The sequence below is a fragment of the Alexandromys fortis genome, unplaced genomic scaffold (genome assembly GCF_014885135.2).
Source record: "Alexandromys fortis isolate MF-2015 unplaced genomic scaffold, M_Fortis_MF-2015_v1.1 scaffold_19, whole genome shotgun sequence".
Taxonomy (NCBI): Eukaryota; Metazoa; Chordata; class Mammalia; order Rodentia; family Cricetidae; genus Alexandromys; species Alexandromys fortis.
Window position 1 is genome coordinate 13,185,488 of NW_026067890.1, and position 15,879 is coordinate 13,201,366.

Consider the following 15,879-nt stretch of genomic DNA (forward strand, 5'->3'; position numbering starts at 1 on the left):
GAACAAGAACTACAGATGCAAGCATAACCAACAGATTACAAGAGATAGAAAAGAGAATTTCAGGAGTTGAGAATACAATAGAAGAAATAGATTCATTTGCCAAAAATGTTAAATCCAACAGATCCTTTTTATCTTCACTGACTGTCCAATATAGATGATAGAATATAATATTAATATATAACATAATGTCGAATAAATAAAGTGCATTTATAATAAGTTTAATACAGAAAAAAAAACAAAAAACAAAACAAAACAAAAGTTTTATTAATAGTTGGGCTTGTTGACTAATATATATCTCTACACCAGTGGTTCTCAACCTTCCTAAGGCTGCAACTCTTTAATACAGTTTCTCATGTGGTGGTGACCCCAACCATAAAATTATCTTTGTTGCTACTTCATGACTGTAATTTTGCTACTGTTATTAATCATAATGTAAGTATCTGATATGCAGGATATCTGATATGTGACCCCTGGGAAGGGGTTGTTAGCCACACTGGGGTTGTGACCCACAGCTTGAGAACGGTTTGTAAGCATTTGAAACCACTCACTGTTAAAACCCCTTCAAGAGAAAGTTTTCCTCTGTGTTTGAGGAACTGGAGTGTGTTTCCGAAGGACACTTTCCCAGTTTTGCCTTTCTTCCAGTTTTGTACTTTTTAGAGTATTGCTTGTCCCATTTAAAACTGGGATTTCATCTCCATTAAAAGCTGTAGGACTAAGAGGTGAAACCTTTACGAGCTGCAGGGGACTCTGCCCTCATGAATTGATCGGTCTGCGTCTACTTCACGGATCGATGGGGTTGTCTTGGGACTGAGCATGCACTAAAAGTCTGTCTGGCTGGTTCAACCCCACCCCCACCCCACCCCCGCTCTGCTCTCCAGTCATGTGATGGCCTGCCCTTTCTGAGGATGGAGCCGGCAAAAAGGCCATAGCTAGCTGCAACTCCTGAACTTTGGACCCAAAGTGTAAGCCAGAATAAACCTCCTTTAAACGGTTACCGCAGCTACTTTGATATTAGCAGCAGGAAATAGCCTGGGCTGGAGGTGTAGCCCAGGCTAGAACACTGGCCTCACATTCACAATTTCCAACGCCCTGAATTCAGTCAATTGCCAGTGCTTAGAAAGGAAGGAAGGAAGGAAGGAAGGAAGGAAGGAGGGAGGGAGGGAGGGAGGGAGGGAGGGAGGGAGGGAGGGAGGGAGGGAGGGAAGGAAGGAAGGAAGGAAGGAAGGAAGGAAGGAAGGAAGGGAAGAAAAAAGGAAGGGCTAAAAAAAATAGCCCTTCTATGCAGGGCTTTTAACCATAGATAAAAATGTGTAGTTTCTCATGATAGGCCCCTGGGAACAGTAAGCTAGCAGACACTTGACTTAAGCAAAGTCACGAGTGGCTGAGAAGTGTCCCAAAGGTTCAGATTGATAGCATCACCATGGCTGCTAGAGAGGATTCTTCTACAGCAAGATGCTGCTTGCCTCAGTCCAGATTAATATCTGTGGCTCAGGTTTATGACCCCAGGCAGCACTAAGCAAATAGCTCTAGATAGAAAGTTCATTAAACAATCAAAGATGAGGGGCCGGAGAGATGGCTCAATGGTTAAGAGCAGTGACTGCTCTTTCAGAGGTCCTGCATTTAATTCCCAGCAACCATTTGGTGGCTCACAACCATCTAGAATGAGATCTGCTGCCCTCTTCTGGTGTGCAGACATGCACGCAGGCAGAAAGTTGTATACATAATAAACAAATAAATCTTTAAAAAAATAGTCGAGGATGAAACAATGGGGATGACTATGTAAAGCCAACAGAATGGATTCTGTAACTGGTCTAAAAAAACTAATTACAGAAGTGCTGAAGTTCTAGAAGTAAGTATTTATACATGCTTTGACTCTTTTGAGACAGGGTCCCTCTATGTAGCCCTGGCTGCCCCGGCACTCACTTTCTCACTTTGTAAACCAGGCTGACCATGAACTCAGAGAAATCCTCCAACTTCTGCCTCCTGGGTGCTGAGATTAAAGGCCTGCACCACCGTGCCTGACTAGGAGTAGATATTCTTAAAGCTCAATTTTCGAAAGTACTTTCTTTGTACTGCTACCATTTAATAGTTTAGCCCTGAGATATCGCTTCCATAAGCTGTGTTAAAATGAATGTTGTATTGCCTCAGACAGGGTCCATCATATCAGATGGCATTAAGTTTGGGGTGCCACATTTTACAGTTTATATTTATTTATTAATATGTGTATGATGTATGTGTGTGGGTGCATGCATTCCATGGTGTGCATATGGGGGTCAAGAGGAACACTCATGATAATCTGTTCTCTTTATCATGTGTGTTGTGGGGGAAGTGAACTCAGGTAATTAAGTTGGGTGTCATATTTTACCAGCTACGCTATCTTGATGGCCTTGGCTGCCACATTTTAAAGAGATGTAACAAGCTAGATGTGGTCAACCTTTGGAGGCCAGTGAGTGAAGGCCCAGGAAACTTAGAAGACTGAAAAGCAAACAGCAGTAGTGCTTATTAATTTTCAGTGACTATTACAGTTGCCATAGGGATTAGTCTTCTAAATCCACCCAATGTCCATTGATTTGACCATTTGTCAACAAGCAGCCATTGAGAATGTACCTACACGCCAGAAACTATGCTAGGCATGGGTATGTACAATAGAAAAAGTCCTGCCGCAGGGTTGCAGTTCCTTATGAAGAAGCACGTAATAAATGAAGAGGCAGATTGATGATGTGGTCATGCAGGTTAGAAGTATCACCAGGAAACCCGCACTGAAACGTGAATGCTTTTCTGTTTGGGCTGCTACAACAAAATGGTATAAACTGGGCGGTTAGAAACAGACTTTCTTATTAGCTGCACTCGTGAAACAGTCGGCTGCTGAGAATGGAGTCAGAATGGATGGCCCTACAGTGCCCAACAGCATACTGAAACTATGACTGCATAGCCTCGTCTTCCTTAGATTGGGCTGTAGCTGTGCTGATTGTTCACACATGTGATGTCATATCATGTGCACCTTTGAGCTCTCCAGTGGTCCAGGATAAGCTATTGCATGTTTCAACAGGGTACGCTTATAAATGGTAACTGCCTTCATGAATCTGCACATGTATGTGAGTGCACATTGGCATATGTTCTGCTTTCTTCACATGAGAACTAAAAATAATTCCATGATCAGCTCTTCTAGTACTCATCAAAATAAATGCACCATTTCTTAAGTTTTGTCCAACTCAATAGCAAACATCTTTAAGGCTAGTCTAGCACATTGTATACCTTTACAAATATGTATTTTATCTTTTCCATATTTTATACTAAATATGAAAACCTTTGTATTTTACATAGGATCGAAGCCTCTTCCACGCTACGGATTTAAACCGTCCCCACCAAATGGATGTGGCTCTCCATTGTTCGGTGTTCATGTAAATAACTTTTTTTCTTTGATAAGTTTTGCCTTGGGTGGAGGTGCTAGGGAGATGGCTCACTGGGAAAGACTGCATCTGTACAGGGTGGGGACTTGAGTTCGAATCCCCCACACCAACATACAAGCCAGGCATAGCCATGTGGGCCTGTGACCCTAGTGTTGAAGGAAGGAGACAGGCAGAACCTGAGAGCTCTCTAGATAATCTGTAGCCGAAACAGTGGTCCAGGTTCAGTGAGAGACTTTGTCTTAGGGTATGAGGCAGATAGCGATAGAGGAAGACATCCTATATCCTCCTCTGGCTGCCCTCCTGTGGCCCCTGTTCTTCACACACATTCTCACAGAAATAAAGTCAGTAAGAGCCGGGCGATGGTGGCGCACGCCTTTAATCCCAGCACTCGGGAGGCAGAGGCAGGCGGATCTCTGTGAGTTCGAGACCAGCCTGCTGGTCTACAGAGCTAGTTCCAGGACAGGCTCCAAAACCACAGAGAAACCCTGTCTCGAAAAAACAAAATGAATGAATGAATGAATAAATAAATAAGTCAGTAAGAAAGTTAGTTGTGCGTTGTGTTTTGGACAGTTAAAAGTCGTGAAAGTTACTGACAGTTAACTCTGACATTGCAAGATGGAGAATGTGTGGTATGGCTGTAACGGCTGCGTGGCTAAGGGTGGGTAAGGAGAGCTGGGAGAGTCTGACACAGGAAGATTTACCACAGACCTGTAGATGGGGGTGCCTGCGGCAGCCGACAGTAGACCTGTAAATGGGGGTGCTGCGGCAGTCGTCATTCATTTCTGTGAGGTCCGTTGGAATGATCACCAGTGCTGGGAGGTTTGCATCTCAGACAGTAATCCACGGAAATGCCTCCGCAGCTGAACATTGGCATCCCGTCCCTGACAAAGTGCTGCAACCAGCACGACCGGTGCTACGAGACCTGTGGGAAAAGCAAGAACGACTGTGACGAGGAGTTCCAGTACTGCCTCTCCAAGATCTGCCGGGACGTGCAGAAGACCCTGGGGCTCGCTCAGAACGTCCAGGGTAAGGAGGGGCCTGCGGCCGGGACTCAGATTTTTTTTTTTTTTTTTTTGGTGCTATACACATTTTTTTTAATTTTTATTTATTTATTAAAGATTTCTGACTCTTCCCCGCCACTGCCTCCCATTTCCCTCCCCCTCCCCCAATCAAGTCCCCCTCCCTCGTTAGCCCAAAGAGCAATCAAGTTTCCCTGCCCTGTGGGAAGTCCAAGGACCACCCACCTCCATCCAGGTCTAGTAAGGTGAGCATCCAAACTGCCTAGGCTCCCACAAAGCCAGTTCGTGCAGTAGGATCAAAAACCCATTGCCATTGTTCTTGAGTTCTCAGTAGTCCTCATTGTCCACTATGTTCAGCGAGTCCGGTTTTATCCCAGGCTTTTTCAGACCCAGGCCAGCTGGCCTTGGTGAGTTCCCGATAGGACATCCCCATTGTCTCAGTGTGTGGGTGCACCCTTCGCGGTCCTGAGTTCCTTGCTTGTGCTCTCTCTCCTTCTGCTCCTGATTTGGACCGACTCAGATGTTTTTAATATTGCAGTAAACACACACGTGCTCATTGTGAAAAGCATACCAAAGGAGCTTCTTGACATTCATCAGCTGTTAGGATACAACCTCTTCAGTGCCTGGAGTGAGGATCTAGCCGGTTGTTTGGTAATCTAAAATTATACACATCTGAGAAAACTTGGAGGCAGAGAAGGGAAGAATTCATGTACCTTGTGCCCTAGAATATGTATCGAATCATTCCAAAGCTAAACATTGAAGCCTTGAAGCAGGTTGGCATAGGGATGCTGTAATCAAATGTAATAGATTGAAGTTGGTTATAGGCAACAGAACCCTCTATAGCCAGATCTGGTCAGCTAGTCACTAACTCCGCCGTCTGATTCAAGGTAAACTTTATTGTCAGTCTCAGAGTGTCAGTGAGAACAAACCCCACAACGATAGACAGTCTTAGCACCAGTGAATTTGAGAGTGCAGTACAGCTGCTAGATCGACAGCTCATGTGCGTGATCCCAGAACTCAGGAGGCTGCATGTTGCTCGGCTTTTCCTCGGGATGTGTAGAGAAACATCTGTTCATACTAGATAGGGCACCAGTAACAGACCAAAGAAACGGGTTCATCAAAGTCCAGCTTGGTTAGCCGGTGAGTTCAGTGAGGTTCCTTACAGGAACACAGGTGACGTCACTGGAAGCTCCACTCCAGCATGGGTGACGAGAACTTGGGAATGCTGCTTCATCAGAGTCCCGAGCCCCAGTCCACCTTCCACTTCATGTGCACACTTGCGTCCGTAGGACCAAGTACAGCTGGGATGCACACGGAAAAGGTGGCTGGAGTCTCAGGGAGGGCACGTTACCAGCCCCTCTACTGTCACCACAGAGCAGCTAACACTATATTGTTTTGCTTATTTTACGGTCACGACAGCAGTCTCCACCCCATGATGACTGATGGTCAAGTCAGGTCCAGAGAAAACAGCTTCACAACAATGCTGCACCCTTCAGCTCTTGGATTCTTTCTGCTCTCTCTTGCTCCCCTTACTGTTTTGTGATATTTTCTGAGCCGTGGAGAGGTGAGAAGTGCGTGGGCACACATGCACATACAGACAGTTCTTTTCTGAGAGTGGGTCTCAATGCCATGGCAGCAGATACTTATCCTCAGCGTTTGGCCAGTTATGAGACTCAACAGTAAGCAGTACTCACTGTAAAAATAAGCCTTCCTCCATGAACAAAGCACACAGCAGCAAAAATCTGTGGGCATCGACAAGAATGAGCATGCAACTGGCAATTTAACAAGCACATCTCGTCCATTTAACAAAACAGCATTGCTCTGCACAGTGCAGCCTGCGATTTCCCCCGGGGTTTTGCCTTGGCTTGCATACCAAACATGAATTCCCTGTGTGTGACAGGCCTTAAATCTGATCAGAAAGTACTTGGTTGTGCCCATAACAACTATACCATAGGGCATCAGCAGGCACATCTTACATGGCATGTTCGTGGCATTAGCACAGAGAGCCATACCAAAGCTGAACAGTTTTTGACAATACTTCCCTAGCAGGCTATCACGTTCTGGCCTGCATATGTTAGCCATCAGATAAGAAACTTCCAGACTGCTCCCAACCCGATTTCATCATGTCTGATAAAGCCCAGCAATAGGGCTTTCTATCCAGTTATGGCATGTGACAGAAACAGGGCAGTGGAAATGATTCCACCCCAGTCTAGAGTGGTGAACCAGTAAGCTTGCTGGTGTAACTTACAGGGACATGGGTGAGTACTCTAAAGTACCCGTCCTCCCTAGAGCAGATGACGACTCACAAGAGCTGCATCGCTGAAGTCCCAGCCTCCAGTCAGCCTTGTCCTAAGCCGAGCTGAAGTGTCTTTGGAAATATAAATGTCTGTTGAAGTAGGAGCATTTATACGACTTTCCACTGGAAAGCCAAAGAATGCACTCTGCAATAAAGTCAGAAGTGGCAAAGAGAAAGGCAGGAAAGAAGCCAGGCGGTGGTGGCACACGCCTTCAATCGCAGCACTCGGGAGAGGCAGGCAGATCTCTGAGAGTTCGAGGCCAGCCTGGTCTAGAGAGAGAGAGTTTTGGACAGGCTCTAAAGCTATAGAGAAATCCTAAAACAAACAAAAAGGAAGGAAAGAAAAGTAACATTTTAATGTATTTTTCTTAAAATATTGTGCTAGATAATGTTTTCATTTTTTCTTTGGGTGCTCACAAAAACAAAAAACAAACAGACAAAAAACCAAGTGCTAGACAGGATGCCTGTGTCTTTCAGGGAACTTGTCCCGAGTAGATTGAATGACTTTGAGCTCATGCTCTGGCTATTGCCTGCTCATGCTGTAGATCTGATTCTGAAATCCCAGGAAAACCTGTCCAGGAAGAGGTCTCTGCAGCAGAGGAAGCCTGAATTTGCCCTTTCACCCACTAGTCTGCTTTTGGCTACAGTAACAAACTGAACCTTGTTTTTTCCCTCGAAGAGACAGAGAAGTGGAGCCAAGTGCCTTGCAGTTCAGTGTGCCTTTCTCTCTCTCTCTCTCTCTCTCTCTCTCTCTTTTTTTTTTTTTTTTTTTTTTTTTTGTGCTCAGAATGGCACAGTCTTTTGAAGAACTTTAAAAAGGACAAGTTTTAGAGCAAGATTCTTCCTTCATGTGAATATCTGAAGAAGGTTGCTTGGGCTGCTGAAAGCTATTTTGTAGTTTAGCCCTGTGAGTTTCTTAGAATTGGAAAGGTAAGTTGGTAGCTTTATTATAGTCTTAAAAATTTTTAAACATACCAGGAGAAACGACTTTGGATTCCCATGAGCATCCATCCTGAAGCCAAACTTTAGAATAGGTCAAAGAAAGAGAATGGGTACCATTTAGTATGAGCATCTTCAATACATGTGATCAGTTCTTAGGAGCCGCTGGTCATAGTGATGCCTTGAGGTTTCTGAGATTTTTTTATTTGCTTTTTTCAAAAAAAATTATTAAATGTGTGTGTGTGTGCATGCATGCACATAGGCCACAGCACACGTGTGTACGTGTATGTACATAGACCACAGCACACATGTGGAGGTCAGAGGACACAGCCCATGGGGGATGGTTCTGACCTAGTGCCTTTGCCCAGAGTCATGTCTCCAGCCGGAGGTTTCTCTTTAAAGCTTCTTTCTAAGACCGAGGATACAGCGTGTGCTTAGCATGTTAGAGGCCCCAACCTCACTCTCCAGCAGCAACAGCAGCAGATCCTCACTTACCATGTAAACTCTGCCATTGTCAGACATCATTATTGGGGTTACATTTCTCAGCTAAAACAAAAACTAACACTGATGACCCCATTTGTGTTTCATAAAGGTTATTACTTGTCTATAAAAAATTGTTCTGAACAATTGAAATGGAGCATACATTCATATATATATATATATATATATATATATGAAGTGGAAAGAAAACAGATCTAGTATGGTGGGTTGCTGGTGTGAGGGACTGGGATGACTTTGACCTCCTACATGTTTGGGTGCACACTGAGGTATATAGTACAATTAATAAAAATCCAGAGACAGATATTAGGGTTAAACTTGAAGACCAGAAAAACAAAGCAGCCAGCCACTGGCTCTTACCTGTACCTCAGTCCAAAAATGGTGATCCTGCCTCCAGGAATCCTCAGAATGAGACTGACTGAGAGCTGTCTTGTCCTGTCTTATATTCCTCTCTAGTTTTGGGATTAAAGGTGTGCACCACTACTGCCTGGTTACTATTGCAAGGCAGTGTGGCTACTGGGATTAGAGGCGTGTGTTACCACTGCCTGGTCTGTGAGGCTGACCAGGGCAGCTGTTTTACTCTCTGATCTTCAGGCAAGAGTTATTTATTAAAATTCAGATGAAGTACCACTACACTGAGGGGTGTGGCCTGTGCTGCACCAGATACAGAGGTGGGGACAGAGCGTGCTCGGCTCCTGCCCAACAGTGATGACATGTCTTGACCCTGCAGCGTGTGAAACAACGGTGGAGCTCCTGTTTGATAGTGTCATACATTTGGGCTGCAAGCCATACCTGGACAGCCAGCGAGCCGCATGTTGGTGCCGTTATGAAGAGAAAACAGATCTGTAAGGAAGCCCCTGAAGCTGGTGGGCAGACGAGAATGAAGGACAGTCAACAAACTGATGTGTTCACCACCTGAAACCACCTCGTTTTTGGAATAGGTCATTGTAAGACCTTCCTAGACTGTGTTTTGATTTTAAAACTTCACAGTGAAAAGGAGTGGAGGGTGGGAAGAAGTAGAGAGAACAGCATGCTTGCCTTCATGGACCTTGCTGTCAGTGGCTCCCCCAAAATGGCAAGAAAAGCTTGAAGACTGTGTGACTTGGTTTTCATAGCTGTACTTTACAATAAAAATGAGAGCAAATGTAAAATTCATTGTAAGAACTTTCCAACATTATTTTGAAATATAAATAATTAGACGTATTATTTACTTTGAAATTTCAAATATGCACTTACGCCAAGAGGAAGTAACTACTGTTTCTCTGTTTTAATTATGCATTAGGTGGTGTTTCTCTAGAACCTTCTGAGATAGGATGCATTGTGTTGCTATGGTAACAAGGCTCCAAGTGTGCATTGCTTATACAGTTGGGACCGTCAGCTGGTACTTCTCTTCAGGGACAACCCAGGACATCTCAGTATTGTGATGCGAACAATATTAAGAAACATAACACTCCCTTTTCACAAACCAGTTCTAACAAATGTCATCTTTTGCTACGAATTCTAGAAAAGATGGATGTAGTGAGGCAAGTCAGAGCACCATGTGCTGTCAGGTTTGATGTTTCGTCCCTAACACCTCTTCCTCAGCTTATATTCTGGAGTATTTTTGAAAGAGCTCTTAATAAAAGTTATTCTTGATAATGTTTTTTTTTCTTGATTATTTCTTGAGTGTTTTCAGATCTTTCCTTGTGGAATCAAAGAATATGGGAAAGGCGAAGTAGAAGGAACTGTCTCTTGGGACCTTTTACTTACACTGAAAATTAATAGGTGTGCAAGCGGATCCCAGAAAGCCTTGGCTGTCTCTGTAAATGCCTATGAATGCTGGGAATGTTGTGATGGCCTCAGAATGTTCGGCCATACTGGCCATTGACTGATGATCTTCTCCAATCTTTTGAGTAACATATGACTTGAGCAAACGAACACAGCAGGGCCTATAGGAGGAGGTCTCCTCTCTACAGGTGCGTGTTAATGGAACAGTGACATGGCAAAATCTATAGGAGGACGTCTCCTCTCTATAGGTGCGTGTTAATGGAACAGTGACATGGCAAAGTCTATAGGAGGACGTCTCCTCTCTATAGGTGCGTGTTAATGGAACAGTGACATGGCAAAGTCTATAGGAGGACGTCTCCTCTCTATAGGTGCGTGTTAATGGAACAGTGACATGGCAAAGTCTATAGGAGGACGTCTCCTCTCTATAGGTGCGTGTTAATGGAACAGTGACATGGCAAAGTCTATAGGAGGACGTCTCCTCTCTATAGGTGCGTGTTAATGGAACAGTGACATGGCAAAGTCTATAGGAGGACGTCTCCTCTCTATAGGTGCGTGTTAATGGAACAGTGACATGGCAAAGTCTATAGGAGGACGTCTCCTCTCTATAGGTGCGTGTTAATGGAACAGTGACATGGCAAAGTCTATAGGAGGACGTCTCCTCTCTATAGGTGCGTGTTAATGGAACAGTGACATGGCAAAGTCTATAGGAGGACGTCTCCTCTCTATAGGTGCGTGTTAATGGAACAGTGACATGGCAAAGTCTATAGGAGGACGTCTCCTCTCTACAGGTGGGGTGTGGATGGAGCCTGACTGGCTCCGAGTCTGGGCAACTTGGAAGCCAGAGGCTAGAGGCCACTCTCAGCAGTCTCTTATGGCAGGGACCACTTATGAGTGGTCCAAAAGAAAAGAAAAAGAAAGAGAAAGGAAAATCCTGGGCCCTGAATCGAATGTATCGCACTGCGTGTGCAATGTTAGCGTGGGGGGACCAGCCCTGGGAAGGTTTTTAGGCAGAGTCAGAGGGAAGCCATGGAGTCACTGCTGGAGACAGACCAGCTGAAACTTTGTTGGTAGGCCACAACCTTGTGGTGATGCACAGATTACTAGAAATGGGTTAAATTACGATATAAGAGTTAGCCAATAAGAAGCTAGGGCTAATGGGCCAAGCAGTGATTTAAATAATACAGTTTCTGTGTGATTATTTTGTGGCTGAGCAGCAGGGACCCAACAAGCGGCCTCCTCACAACAGAGGATGTTATTAGGACAAGTGACTATCACTAAGCCCAGCCCTCTTCACTTGTCACTCAAATGGGACCCCAGTGATTTGCAGACAAGTGTTTGGGAAAAGGAAAACACTTTATTCAGTAAGCCAGCAAGACTGAAGACACAGTAGACGTGGTAGACCGGCAACGGTCAGACAGCCCACTTTTATTTTTGTGGAAATGGTGGCTTTAGGACTAGTTGAGGGCAGAGGCTGTGTTATCTGCAGATAACCTGCAGATGCCCAAAGCCTGCTTTTAGCAGGGATGAGACTGTGCACATGCGTCAGCTTGCCCTGCCCTTTAAAGACCCCCTGGACCACCACTATCTTCGGTCTCCGGGAGCATTGCAGTCATGCACACGCATGCACCCGGCCCTCACTCCCTATCAGCCATGTATGTTGAAATAGGAGCGGCGGGGCTGCGTCCCCAACACCCCGGCCGCTTGGCTAGCTCATGCCCGAAATAACAACACACAAGTGTTCATTTAAGAACTGCTTGGCCCATGAACTCTAGCCCTTACAGGCTAATTCTCGCACCTGGACTAGCCCATTTCTAATGATGTGTGTAAGCACCCCAAGGTGTGCTTACCGGGAAGATTCTAGCCTACGTCCATCATGGGTCTCAGCTTCATGCGTCTACCTCAGTGCGCAGAGCTATCGCGTCTACCCGGGAGAGCTGAGCATGGCGTCTCTGCTCCAGCAGAACTGGTCTCTCCGGAAGCAGAGCAGAGTCTGACCTCACTTCCTCTTCCGCCCAGCATCCTATTCTGTTTATTCCACCCACCTATGTTCTAAGCTATGAGGCCAAGCAGTTGGTTTATTATAATTAACCAATTACCTTCCTCCATCACATGTACACATACATGATTAAATAGTATAATAAAAGAGCTCCAGCCAACTGGCAACTCCTTCACATTTTTATCATCTCTAGTTGGTTACTTTTTAAACAACAAGATGGACACACAGTAGGTACACCAGTGAGGACACAGGAAAAGCGTCACCATCACCCACAAACCCTCATCCTTCTAAGAATTTCTGCGCACACTTTGCCAAATTACTTCTACTTTTGGAAGCCAGATTTAAACATCCAGGAATTGGTAGAGTGCTTGACAAGCATCCAAGAAGCCTGGGGGTGGTGGTGCAAGACAGCACAACACGAAGTGTGGAGGCAGGAGGATTAAGGTCATAGGAGCTCAGCTACCGGACAATCAAGGAAGGAAGGAGGAAAAAAACGGAGGGAGGGAAAAGAAGGCCGAGGAGTTGCCTTCAGTTCTGTTTGGCCGAAACCACCTGTCCAAACAAAAAGCATAAGAAGTAAGTTATTGCAAGTTATCTAAAGTAACTGGCTGCAGAGAAGCTCTTGCCGCTAAAGCAAAACACTAGACGTGGCGAACAGCAAAAGGCTGCGGGTGTGGGGAGGGCGAGTCCCCTAGCCTGGTCGTGAAGCAGTGGTGGGCAGCGGTGTCCTAACCTCCTCCATCTCCACATACACCCCCCCCCCCATACACACACGCACACACACGCACACAAGAGCAGGCGTGGGAGAGGAGGCTCGGTGGCGTCCTGGCGTTGCCGGGGTGACGGAGGTTCCCCCCCCCCTTGGCGAGGCGGAGGCGGTCCCTGGGGCGGGGTGGGGCGGGGCTGGGCTGCCAGGAAGCGAGGGACCTGCGGAGCAGCGGCTAGAGGGATTGAACACCCGGAGCTCGCCCGCTGGTAAGTGTTGGCATAGGTGGGGACGCGGGGCGAGCGGCGGTCTCCCGGGTCTGGAGGGACTGGTAGAAGTTGCGGGATTGCGGAGCTGCGCGGTGGCGGACGTAGCTGTGTTTGCCCAGGCTAATCCTGCAGAGCGCCTTTGTCCTCCAGTTCCGCAACCTCTGGGCTGTTTAAACTTTAAAGGGCGGCGCTTGCGCCGTGCGGCGGCGGAGAACTTGGCTTTGCAAGTTGAATCCTGTTTTGCTCCGCGCTTCTGCCTGAAAAGTGGAGGGAAATGACTGTCCAGGGCTCTGGGTACAGGTCTGAGGGAGCTGGGCTCAACCACAAACAAGGATCAGACCTGGGCAGGCAGTTGCCTTCAGCCTGCAAACCTGTTGCTGCCCGGCCGTGTTTTAGCCCCAAATAGCTTTTCTCCATAGAGCGATAAATGCTACTAATCGCTTCAGAACAGGCTTCCTGTCGTCTACCAAAACTAGCACTAGTTAAGGTTAGAAACTTCAAGTTTGATTGGTCTTTAAGGTCGACCAGAGGCGGCCTTTTCAGAGCTCTGTCCTTACTCCAGAGGCAAGCTGTGAAAGTCCCCATGGCCGGGCAGAGAGTGGCCCTGGCGAACATACAGGATCTGATGGCCTTCTCCAGCTTAGTAATGAGTGGTGAGGGGTGGGAAACCAGGTGTGTGTGTGGTGGGGGAGAAGTGTTCCGATCCCCTCTCCCTTTTGTTTGATTCTTTTTCTCCCAACGCCCTTCCTTCTAGGGAGGAGGTGAGTTACTTCTTGTAGGTTATTGACAAGGAATATGGGTAGATTCTCCTGATAGCTAGTTTGGAGAATGACCTCCAGTGGAGTACCTGTGACAGGCTATACAGGCTTTGGATTCCACCAGCGGACTTAGCCTTCAGTTTCCTCAGAGCCGACCTTAGGCAGGTCCCGCCCACGTTCTGCATTCTTGGGTTTGGAAGTAGTAAGAGATATAGTGTCCACAGTTTCTGGCAATCAACACACGTGACTGATAGCACCAACCGGAAATCACCGTAAAGAGAAAACAAGCGGTGTGTGATTTCACACAAATGAAACTATGGAGCTAGAAGGCTCTGTGTACATTAGGATGGGACAGAAAAGAGAAGCGAGACGAGTCCGAGAATCAGGATTGATGATATTCACATTTTTAATTTTTTTCATTTATTATTCTCTCGTACCACACATCCCTACTGCAGCTTCCCTTCCCTCTGCTCAGCCACCCCCCCACACACCTCCTCTGTCCCCCAGATCCACTACCCCAGAAAACAGCAGGCCTACCAGAGGCATCAACCAAACACTCACAAGACACAGTAAGACCAGGCACAAACCCTCGAATCAAAGCAGGGGTGAGATAAGAGGTGACCACAAATTCCTAAATCTCATAGAGGGTAACTTAGCCCCAGCTTCTAAAGAGGCTAAGGTAGGAGAGTCTCAAGTTTAAGGCCAGCCTGGAGAATGTAGAATACATCTTGGAGAAAGAAAATGATGGGTCCAGTCATGCTTTGATATAACCCAGTACTCGAGGGGGCTGAGGCAGGAAGAATGTGAAGCCAGGGCTAGCCTGGGATCACTGCTTTAAAGCTCTTGGCTAAGATAAGACTCCCTTGAGAAGGCGACACCTTGTGCTGGAGAGTTTTATGTCAACTTGATACAAGCTAAAGCCTTCTGAGAGGAGGGAACCTCAATGGCTCTAAAACTGATTCTGTTCTCAACCTGTGGGCCATGAGTGTCAGATATTTACATTATGATTCATAACAGTAGCAAAATTGCAGTTATGAAGTAGCAACAAAAATAATTTTATGGTTGGGGGTCACCACCACATGAGGAACTATATTAAAGGGTCGCAGCATTAGGAGGATTGGGAACCACTACATTGTAGGAACATCATGAACTGGCTTGCTCCTGGGGGCTTGCTCAGCCAGTAAGCAGCGCCCTCCATGACCACCGCATCAGCTCCTGCCTCCAGGTTCCTGCTCTGTTTGAGGTTTTTTGTTTTTTGTTTTTTTTTACTTTTTATTTTATTATTATTATTTGGTTTTTCAAGACAGGGTTTCTCTGTAGCTTCGGAGTCTGTCCTGGAACTAGCTCTTGTAGACCAGGCTGGCCTCGAACTCACAGAGATCCCCACCTGCCTCTGCCCCTTCTGAGTGCTGGGATTAAAGGCATGTGCCACCACCACCCGACCCGCACTTTCTTCAATGTTGAGCAATGCTGTGGAATTGTAAGCCAAGTAAACCCTTTCCTCTCCAGCTTGCTTTTTGTTCATGATGTTCCATCGCAGCAATAGAAACTTTCCCTAAGCATCTACCTCTCTCTCCCCTAAGGCCTGCGCTTAAGTCTCTGTTAAAACTGTCAGAGGCTGATAAAATGGCTTAGCAGGCAAAGGCACTTGCCACCAAGCCGGAAGACCTAGGATTATATTATGGAAGAGGAAGTCTGCCCTGCAGGTTGTTGTCTGACCTCCACAGGGCCGTGGCGCGTGCCTAGTGGCCTCTTTACAGACGTAAATACGTGTAAAACACCTTTATTAGTAGATTCCACCTTTACATTAAACACGCCCTTACTGAGATGGTGAATCTGACAGCCTTGAAACCGAACGTCGTGTTTAATGATTTCCTGGTCCCTGAGCACGCTGAGGGGAGTGTGTGAGACAACCCAAACCGAAGCCTCTCATTGACTAGGAAGAACAGAGCTGCTCTCCAGCCCTCTCACCCTCAGGGACACGTCAGGTTGTGACTGACGTTTCCTCACAGCCACTGTTGGTACTCTTTGAACTGCCTTAGGCAAAGCTAAAGGAGATGACCAGCAGATGGGCCACCACCTTCTCTGAGACCAGCCGCCTTCCACCCAGGCTAGGGAGAGCCTCGGGGTGAGGCCAGTAGCCAGCTTTCTGGCAGGGTTTTATTTGTTTCATTGGAAGTTAATTCAGTTTCTCTCTAGTACCATTGTCTAAAAGATAAGG

The 15,879-nt window shown here is 46.4% G+C and overlaps 2 protein-coding genes across 7 annotated transcripts in view; both read left to right on the forward strand.

The window, feature by feature from the left end:
- Positions 1 to 9,800, forward strand: part of Pla2g12a (phospholipase A2 group XIIA) — a 16,312-nt gene extending 6,512 nt beyond the window's left edge. The window contains exons 2-4 of one of the 2 annotated variants that reach the window (XM_050153715.1): positions 3,325 to 3,401; positions 4,271 to 4,436; positions 4,968 to 8,885. In XM_050153715.1, the coding sequence (XP_050009672.1) occupies positions 3,325 to 3,401; positions 4,271 to 4,436; positions 4,968 to 5,089 (365 nt within the window). In that variant the 3' untranslated portion in view covers positions 5,090 to 8,885. The other variant, XM_050153792.1, reaches the window with a different exon arrangement.
- Positions 9,801 to 12,819: 3,019 nt separating this feature from the next.
- Positions 12,820 to 15,879, forward strand: part of Casp6 (caspase 6) — a 31,840-nt gene continuing 28,780 nt past the window's right edge. For all 5 annotated transcript variants that reach the window (XM_050146114.1, XM_050146173.1, XM_050146239.1 and 2 more), the window contains exon 1: positions 12,820 to 12,900. The gene's annotated coding sequence lies outside the window, so the exon portion shown is untranslated. The remainder of the gene's footprint in view (positions 12,901 to 15,879) is intronic.